Raw genomic sequence first — 10,004 nt, 5'->3', positions numbered from 1 at the left:
GGTTTATTACAAATAAATTCTTGTGTTATAAATGTGCATTGCTAAGAAGCACATGATAGTGACAGCTGTAACGAAACTGTTGTCTCTAGAACACTTAGTGGTAGATTAAGAAAGAAAAAAATGTTATTGTTTAAAATCAGTATTTTAGTATTCGAGCTAAAAGGGTCATCTCTGCCTGTAATTTGTTATCAATATACCTTTTCAAATGGTGCTGCAGTTAGGAAAAAACAGTCATGGGTGTTCCACTAACAATGAATCTGAACTGATTCTAGTTGTAATGATTTTCTCTTGCTGCCATGGGAGAGGGGGGGCCGGGTCACAGAACACGTAGTTCAGCCCCAGTTGATAGTCCCCAGGAAAGAACAAGGGTGTTGGTGTTCAGACTTGGCCTTCTGTGAGACAGGATCAGAGAGTAACGCTCTCCATGAGCCTGCTGGTCAGCCTGTGGGATCAGGTGTGGATCATCCTGCCCAGCAGTGTGAATGTTACCAGACCAAAATGAGAGCCTTTAGTAAACTTTAGTTATCCCCTGTGGGATCTCCGTCTGTCTTGCACTCTCCAGTGGCTGCCAATTACTGTGGCTTATACCCAGGGAAGATCTGTGGTCTGGAGCCTGAATCCATGCTGGATCAGTGATTAGGACACAGGGAGTGGAAAGCAGGAGGGCAGGACTGTGTTCTTATTTCACCCACTGATTCATGGTGGCTTCAGGTAAGTCACTTGGTAGATACTTATTTGTGTTTCCTCTTATTTGATGAAGTTGATGGCAACCAAAACACTGCAAAATTTGTGAACAAAGTGATTTATAAATAATTTTCAATGCTTGTTGGTAAAGTTGTAATTCCAGTTGTAGGCAATTTCTACTTGTAGGTTGTTTTTTAAACTTATATACAGCAAATATCAATACCAAAGTTATAAAGCTTCCAATGTGTATTGTATCCCTTGCTGTAATGGTTGTACTAGGTATTTACTAGAAAATCTTTGCTTCTGTCTTCATGCTGAGTAAAAAATGAATATTGGAGTGTTTTTTGGCAGGACCTTTAAAATTTAGTCAATGGTAGGGAGAAACATCAGTTGATCTGGGAATACAGCTCTTTTACTAAACCCAGCTGTACTATTTCAAAGGATATATCAACCAGTGCATTAACACAGGTATATTAGTTTCTGTTGATAATCCTTTTCAGTCAGATCAGGAGTTATTTGTCTGTGTTCTGTCTATTCTGTTTGTGAAACGCTGCACAGTGCTGTGTAGAATGTGTTTTCTGTTTAATGTTATCTTAAAACCTGTTTATTTTAACATGGATTCATTGTATAATCAACATAGATTATATGGTTGAATACTCCGTATTTTTTATTATAGGAGCAATAACTAAATAAAACATGTCTGGAGTCCTGCTGGGTTTTAAAATTGTGATAGCAGGATTTTAGCTTTAATCTGTGTCCTGGTTTCAGCTGGGAGTTAACCTTCTTCCTGGTTGCTGGTACAGTGCTGTGTTTTGGATTCAGTGTTGGTAACAAACTGCTGTTTTAGTTGTTGCTGAGTAGTGCTTCGTCTAAGGCAAGGACTTCTCAGTTTCCCATGCTCTGCCAGCGAGCAGGTGTACGAGGAGCTGGGAGGGAGCACAGCCAGGACAGCTGACCCAAACTAGCCAAAGGGATATTCCATGCCACAGAACACCGTGCCCAGCGTATAACTGGGAGAAGTTGTCCAGGAGCCACCAGTTGCTGCTTGGGGATGGGCTGGGCATCAGTCAGTGGGGACTGAACACCTGTATTGAGCATCACTTGTCTGTCTTGAGTTTTATTTCTTGTGCTCTTTTTGTTGTCTTGCTTTTCATTAGAGTTGTTGTATTATTTATTCAATTTTATTTCAATTATTAAACTGCTCTTTTTCCCTTTCTCCTCCCCATCCCAGTGGGAGGTGGTGGGTGGTGAACAAGCAGCTGCATGGTACAGAGGGGACCTTGTTGCTGGCTGGAGTTAAACTATGACAGTCCTTTTTGGCACCCAGTGTGGGGCACAAAGGGTGGAGATAACGACAGATCTGACCAGAGCGTGTAAAACAAATTTATTACAAGCATTCATTATATTAATTTAATAGTCATTGGACACAATGTTGATTTGTTTGTTCTCAAGAGGTGTTGCTCTTGTTCTCAGGTTTGCGTCATGCAGTGCCTCACTTGGTGTGTGTGCTCCCTTTGTGCTGTTTATCACCTCTGGGGGCTGGGCTAAGGTTGATTCTGTTGTACTTTGTAACACTGGCTTATGATATGATAAAATTGCTAATTGTGAAACAGAGAAAAACAATCACAAATGGAGGTTCTTCCAGGAAAGTTGCTGCTCCAGTGTCCAGTGGGCAGTTCCAAGACAGAGAGGAAGGGCTAATCTTACTCCTCTGATCCTATGGAAGGAAAGTCATCTTACTACCCTTACTTTTTATGTCTGTATTACTCCTGCAGTCTGCCTACCTCCCATACATGCAACTTAAAGTACTGTTTCATATATTAATACCAAAATATGTGCTCTGAATTGGGATGGCTTATTTTTATTAAGTAGAACATCTAAAGATGGCACATACAGAAAATCACTAGGATAGGGAAATAAGTGTGTCTCAGTCTCCTAAATTCTTGGAATCACCCGTAATTCTTTGTAGTGAGAAGGGAAAGCTGCTTACAGTTCAAAGGTGTAGGTTTTAATCTTGAAGCTGTGATGGCACTGTCTGGATTACAGCTTGGGAAATTTCAGAGCATTCTGGCTGCAAAGATCATACCTTGTTTTACAGAAGTTTTGAACTAAAAAATGTCTGTATCTCATAAAAATCAACTAGCTATGTCTTACTGCCCTTCATTTCTTAATCCCTGTTACTTGAAATGCCTAGATTTTAGTATATGCATCTCAGTACTAATGAGTTAAAAAACAAAACCCAGAAGTCCTGCATTCTGTTGTCTTTTAGGTGTCCTGGAAAGTTTCAATTTATTCAGGCCTGCCAGGGTATGGTTGAGTACATGAGAAATGTTCAGACTTTTTTAGGCTTGCTGACCTGACTTTCCTTCCTTTGTCACATTAATCTGTCCTGCTTCCTCCCAGAGACACTGTCATGTGGAACATGGCTCCTAATAGTGCCTTGGACTGGGTGTAGTAACTTGTTAACCTCTTGTGTAATGCAGGAAGGATGAAAAACTTAATAGAGGGTCAACACCCTTCCTTGCAACCTATTAATGATCTTCTGATATTGGTGGTGTCACTTTGCAGCTTAAATTGCTCAGACACCTACAGGAGAACTCACACTGTTTACTTCTTCTGTGCTTCTTTCAGAGCAGAAAAAAAACCATTATGGGCTGATACAAACATTCCATCTGTACCAGCTGAACAGCACAACCGAGCAGACCATTGGGTCTGTACCTGTGGATGCCAAGGAACTTCATGCCTTTAGAGTGGCACTGAATCTCCTTGTGCAGGACAGTTCATGAGACTTTGTCCTCTTGGTTAAACATGTGGTCAATTTGCAAGCAAAGGCCACAGTCATAACCACTTTATGACTGTTCCGTCAGTGTAAGATGAATTTGTGGTTTCACTTTCTAGTGCATAAAGTAGCTGACAAAAAGATGTGGGGATTAGAAAGACATTTCCAGGCCAAGCTGTCCCAGGTTATTGTTACACTTCATAAAGCTTTGAGCCTCTTCCTCAGAAAGTGCTCTAAGTGGAAGTTCTCAGCAAGGAGATTACACTAAATAGATTCTACATTGACTGAACATGAGACTTGCTCGTCTGTCTGCTCGAGAGCTCAAGTCAGGGTAAAGCAGCTCAGTGTTATATTCAGAGTTATGCATTTGACACACTTGGATTTAAAAAAAGATCACTGCCTGGTTCTCCCAGGGTTCACATGAGATGATAAAACACCATTGGCTCACACAGCAAAACAAGGCAAGCGTGTCAGCCTTAAAATAAATTAAACAAGTCATCATGTTACTGTGATCACAGTGATTATGCTGCCTGCAGATTGCACAATGACTATTTCCTTCTACTCTGTATCACTGGGTGCACGTGTCATGTTTACAAGCAGCAGAGCTGTGTATCCCTGCTCTGACCTGGGGTTCATCCTGCAGGGAGCTGTACAAAGGGAACCCGGAACAAGCCCCATTCAGGCACCTTACTCTGAATACAAATAAATACACCTTTTGGCGGCCTCGTGGTGCCTCTTGCTTTGCAAAGCATCTGGTTTTGCTCAGAAATGCTGAGGGTGAGGTTCAGACAGCATACACATCACAGAAATGCAGATCTCCATCTAGAGAGATACAGCCAGCCTGTGGGTGTGTGGATATGAGTGGAATTGGGGCAATCTGGCTGTGTCTGAAGTCTGTGCCTGCCTACTGCAGAGTGCCATGTATGGAGAAGGTAACTCAATCTAATCAGACTGGCTCAGGCTGAGGCACCAAACAGCCTGGCCATGGTGGCCAAGAGCTCTGGGTAAGTTAACTTCAGGTTCAGCAATTCAGACATACCCATGGAAGCACTCTGGAAATCAAGACAGAAGACTGCAGCTTCCACTAAAATCAGACACTAGACTTAGAGCTTAAATGGCAGTATAAAGCTACTCCTTTTCTCAGGTACAGTTTCATCTTATAAGTAAACTTAAATAGGGAAAAAAACAACCAAAAAACAGCAGCATGCACACTGGGAATAGCATCAATCTGCATTTCACATTTTTTTTTTATATTTCACCTTCATATCACTGAATCGTCTTTTTGTCATATTTTTATCTGCCCTGCTTAGAAGCAATTAAGTATGATTTTCCATACCTTTCACAATGGGAATTCATAATGTAGAGGGATTTAGTAAGTTAGGGCAATCAAATCACAAGTCAGTCAAAACACTAAACACAAACACAGTGTGCCCCCAGACACTCCAAAAACCCACCAAGAGACCCTGCAATACAGGAAACCAGCAAGGCTCACGGGCATTAGGGAAAAAACAAGCCACTTAAAAATCCTGCCTCTGTCCTGAGGAATCCACTGCAATCACAGCTCATCTCTCAGATTATTGTTACATGTCGCAATAATTTTCCAGACTGTGTCTCCAGATCACAGGTGGGCTGTCACAGCACGTCAGAGTGATGGCAATTAGGTAACTTGATGAGATAGATTTTCAGGTTTGGCTTTGTCTCCCCTGCCGTGGTTCACGTGGACTGGGCTGGTGTGCAAGTGTTTGTGGCTGTTCACACAGGCCACTCTGCAACCATCCTCAATTCCAAAACATGCTTTTTGGGAGGGTTCAAGGTATGCAGGCAACTACAGTCTTTCAGGATAGCTGAATTCACACATATGTTTAATATCCAGACAACTTTTAATTTTCCTGTTCAGAACAGTAGCACAACTGGACACTTCACAGGACAGGCCTGATTTTCCTCACCAAACACGATTTAACTCCTCACACTCCATCTAAGTTTTTCTTTGATTTTTAGCAAAGTAAGCAAGCAGCAAATTAGACCCTTTTCTATAAAAATAGACATATAAACCCTGAACATCTATGATGAGGAATGTCTTTTTGAAGTCTTAATTTCCTTCTAGTGTGTGCAGTCATACCAGTCATGTAATATAAATACAGAAGCTTACTTTAATAGCTCCCAGCTCAGCAGGAGATGAGAGAATAAGATCAGATCTCAAACCTTTGTCCTTCACAACAGCAGTTTGCCACGGCTGTGAGTTTTATCAGCAAATATTCTGCTTCCCCAAACTTCTTCAGCTGCCAAAAGCCTGCGGTAGGTAGAGTAAGCTTTCCTGGGAAACAAACAACTGTCTGGGATACTGGTACAAACTGTGATTTAACCACTGCAGCCTCTTTTGACAGTACATCTGCTTTACTGCAGAAGGGCTACTTCTGTCCACAGCCCCCAAAGGGGATCCCAGCCAGGAGCAGGGAAATCAGGGAAATCTTACAGGTGTGGAGGTGCTCCCGAACGAAGATGCCTGTAAAGCTGCTGCTCCGAGACCTCGCCTTCCCCAGGTCTCCGTGGCTGCTCCGCAAACGTCTTCTGCCTCCCTCGCGAATCCATCCTGGAAAACCCGAGGGATTTTCCCATCGCGCCCCTTTCCAAGTCCAGAACCCCGGGAACAGCGGCCACGCCCCTGGAGCCCGGCGGGGCCGGCACAGGCGCTCACACTTGACCCTTAACTTTTGATATTGAAGAAATAAGAACATACAGGAAGCTTTCCCGACAGAACAGCCGGTCCCGGTGTGAGGAGCCGCTGGGACCCCCCACCCCCGACTGCCCCCTCCGAGCCCACCCCCGACATCCCCAGGAGGCCGGGGGGGACTCTCTCCCTCCTCCCCTTCCCCTCTCGGGCCGCTCCCCCCGGTGCGGTGCCCCCACCTCAGCTCCGAGCGTGCACCGTCCGCTCCCGGCGCTCCGGGGACAGCGGGACGGGCCGGCCCCCGCCAGGGCTCGCGGCCCCGCACTGCGCATGAGCGGGGGAAGGCGGCGGAAGGGCCCGTGAGGAGCCGGAGCCGCCGCCGCCGCCGGAGGAAGCGCCGCCGCCGCCGCCGCCCTCAGAGTCCGCCCGAGCCGGGAGGGGAGAGGCCCGCACAGCCCCCACCATGGTGAGCGCCCGCCCGGGGCCCCTCCCGGCCCGGCGCGGCGCCTCGGGGCCGGCCGGGGGCAGCGGGGCCTGCTCGTGGCGCGCTGGGTGCCCGGGAGCGGCCGAGGCGCCGGTGCGGGGGCTCCGCAGCCCGTCACGATGTGCCGGGTCGGGGGTTCCTCGTCCTCCCGCCGGGCAGGGCGGGGAGGGCGCGCGGGGCGCGGGCCGGGGCCGCGGGGAGCGCGGCGGGGGCTGCTCTGGGCAGGGGCCTAAGCGGGGGGCGCCGGGATCCCGCCCAGGCCTCCGGAGGCCCCGCACGGCGGGAGGGGCGCGCTGGCACCTGGTGCGAGGGCTCAGCACCGCCGGGCGGGACGGCGCGGGAGAGCCGAGCTGGGGGCAGCCCGGTGTGTGCCCTGAGCCTGCCCTGTGCCCGCGGCAGCGCTGGGAGGGAGAACAGGGAGCTGCCAGGAGCCGGGGGCTGCCTGGAGTTTTCCTCAGGATTTCGGGCGGCTCAGAGCCCATTAAGTGCTGTCAGTTCTCGGGGAAAACTTGGGTGTGTTGATGCTCCTTAAGCTGGGGTTATGTTGCAGAATTTCTGGATAATTGTTCTTATGTTTTGGGGAGGCTCCTATTCATAGAAGGGCTGTAAATGAGGACCTTGCAAAGGTCCTCCTGGTGAAGGTCTTGGGACCTTGTAAAGGCCTCTCTTGCATTTTCTCTGTAATATTGCTTTCGTTATAGCTGAGGATTTGCTGTGGACTCCCAAATCAACTGACTTTCTCCCTTCTGTCTTCTAGAGGGAAACCGCAGTGGTTGGAACAAAATTTGCTGTTTTTGTTTGCCTAAACAAAAGAAAAATACATTCTTTTGCTTTAAATAAGAGGGGTCCATATTGGTTTCCTGCATAGTGTCTTATGCATCAAATGGAACAAGTTTATAGTTGTACTTCTAAGCTTTCCCTGTATACAAACGTTGTACAGCTTTAGCTGCACCTGTACAGTTTAAATTAGTACTTTTCTATAGCAGCAGTATTGTCTTAGGAAAGGTGTAGGAGGGAGTCTTAACATCTACTGGTGTACACTTACTGGTATAAGGATATCTTATACCTGCTGTTAATACTATTCTGTCAAGTTGTGTTAAAAACATATTAAAAAAATTACAGTGTCACCTTTAATTGATGGAGTTACCTTGGCATAAAAATTTGGTTAGCCAGCATTTAAATTAGTGGTGTGCAGACCTCTAATAAACTTGTCACTGTGTTACTAGTATAATTTTTAATTGAATATTTTGATGTAGATATTCACTTGCGTTTTTTATGAGAGCTTAAGACTGAAGCCTGGGTAAACTTCAACCTGTAGAGGTGTCTTATTGTAATTCTGCAGGTCTGGGACTGTCTCAAATAGCACTTACACAGTAACGTTACACAAGTTTTTATGAAGATTTTTTTTCCATAAAAATCACCTAGAGCTGTCTCACAGTATATCCAGTGTAGGTATGCAAAGTAAATACACAGTTGATGTCTTGTACATGCATATTTTATTGACTGGCTGCGTGGTTAGAAATTTAAATTGAACAATGCTGTAGCAAGTGGCCAAGTTACAGAAATAGTAAGGGACCTTTTTCTGAGAATAGCTTTTTGTGAGAAACAGCAGAATCCTATCTCATGCTTAGTCTTCTTGGAAACACTAAACTGAAGAACCAGCAGCCATATTCTGTGTAGCAATTCTATACCAATAGATTGGTATTTATCAGACTGGAGGGAGAAGGTGGATACTCTGTCATGGCCCCGAGCAGAGTTGTTCGGCCCTGCACAAACAACTGTGTTCAGGTTGTGCTTGTTGACTCCCAACACCCAGGTGAAAGGATGACATAGACACTGAAGTGGAACTAAATGACAGGCTGCATCTTGTAGAAATAGTAAATACAGGATTGTTTCTAGTGCTTGGGCACAGGATTCTGTACCTGTACTTGTGGTATGTCAGAATCCTCTGCTTGGTTAGGGGAAAGGTAGGGAGACTTCTCCACAGAGATCCAAAGATATCCCATTGTCCTGCCCATGTGCACTACTGCTCTGGCTTGTCCTTCCAGTGGCTGTGCCTGGTTCCTGGGGCCAGGTAACTTGTCCAGCACAGTAAATGTTTGGGGCCTGGCTTGTCCTTGCCTCTGCAGCAGTGCCAGCTGGAGCACTGCTGGCTCTCACTTGGTCTCACCAGTGTCCAAATGGCCAGTGCCTTCAGGACAGAGGTTTCCTGCCTTAGAACCGTCTGTGTCCAGCATCTGGAATAGACACCACACAGCCTGGTGGGCTCACTCTGGCCTTTTAGGCAACTTGGACAGTGTTTCTGTTCGGTGCTCAGGGACACCTCGGCAGAGTGGCTGCGATTGCTGAGAGCAGTCTGCCTCTTTCACCCACTCTTTTGAGCTGGCTGAGCAGCTCCTGTGGAAGTGGTCTTCTTCAACTTCCCTGGTAGGGTGTTCCTGCTTCACCTCATCATGAGGACAAGTGCTGTGCCCACAAATAAAGGCAGAGCAGTAAGCTGGTCCATTTTACTCTCAGCCGTCTTCTCTGAAGAGAAGAGCTACTACCTGTACTATTCTGAATAATTTAAGAAATTTAGGACTACGTGTGGTACTCCAGGCAAGTTTGTGAGTATCCATCCATATCTATGTCCAGAGCCAAATGCTAACCTTGTCTCTGTTTACATTATCTATCATACTGTCCAGTTTGTGTTCTCTGAAGAATATTTCTATGCTGATAAATACATAATTTCTTACTGTAAACCTCAGCTGACAGGAAGTTGTAAAATTCAGTATTACAAGAATTCCGTGTCTGACGCTGTCTTTTGTAATGTTATTGTAGTTCATGACATTGTTATGCAGTGTTTAACTCAACAGGCTGTTCTGCAGGGCTATTTTCTGTGGTGCATATTCATGTCTGTAGCAGTTTGTTGATATTAAATATTTTGGGGTTTGGTGTCCCATAGTAAAACTTGTAGATTCTTGGCATTACACTTAAGAGTAGTTGGAGTGCTAGACAAGATGGTGCATGATGTTGTTTCCTCTCTTAGCTTACCAGAGATCCCTTTGAACTTAGGCTGTAAAATCACTTTTAACTAGAGCCATGAAAAAATTATTCAGAAATATGAACTACTCTGAGAACAAGGTGTGAAATTTATTATGTAGCTCTTGATATTTTACTCATGTTTTATGGTGCCAATGCAAATATATGGTATGAATGCAGCTTCTGAGGGCTGAATAGAGCTTCTGCCCCATACCAGAGCTAAGAATGCCAAGCAACTGACTGCTTTATTTTGTCCTTTTTTAGTTGGAAAAGCCCTGATTTTTGGCATTTCCTTCACTGTTCAGGTTAATGTGAATTACCATTACATCTTCTGTGTAGCTATATATTGACCTGCCTGCATGCAGGTA

At 45.5% G+C, this 10,004-nt stretch overlaps 1 protein-coding gene and 1 long non-coding RNA gene across 4 annotated transcripts in view; one reads left to right on the top strand and one right to left on the bottom strand.

Annotated features, from left to right (window-relative positions):
* Positions 1-249: 249 nt before the first annotated feature.
* Positions 250-10,004, top strand: part of DCUN1D1 (defective in cullin neddylation 1 domain containing 1) — a 29,859-nt gene continuing 20,104 nt past the window's right edge. For 2 of the 3 annotated variants that reach the window (XR_001874021.1, XM_017810539.1), the window contains exon 1: positions 6,495-6,597. Coding sequence is in view for 1 of the 3 variants with exons in the window: in XM_017810539.1 (XP_017666028.1) it covers positions 6,595-6,597 (3 nt within the window). In the remaining 2 variants the exon portion in view is untranslated. Of the gene's footprint in view, positions 712-6,494; positions 6,598-10,004 lie in introns of those variants that run through there. The other variant, XM_017810540.1, reaches the window with a different exon arrangement.
* LOC108495183 lies at positions 2,058-6,455 on the bottom strand. The gene is made up of 3 exons (XR_001874022.1): positions 6,371-6,455; positions 5,937-6,053; positions 2,058-2,401 (listed from the first exon to the last, which is right to left on the bottom strand). It is a non-coding gene; the product is annotated as an uncharacterized LOC108495183 (long non-coding RNA).

The sequence above is a fragment of the Lepidothrix coronata genome, unplaced genomic scaffold, assembly GCF_001604755.1.
Source record: "Lepidothrix coronata isolate B3197 unplaced genomic scaffold, Lepidothrix_coronata-1.0 Scaffold29, whole genome shotgun sequence".
Lineage (NCBI taxonomy): Eukaryota > Metazoa > Chordata > Aves > Passeriformes > Pipridae > Lepidothrix > Lepidothrix coronata.
Note: the sequence above shows the minus strand (reverse complement) of the source record. Positions and strands in the feature narration are given on the sequence as shown.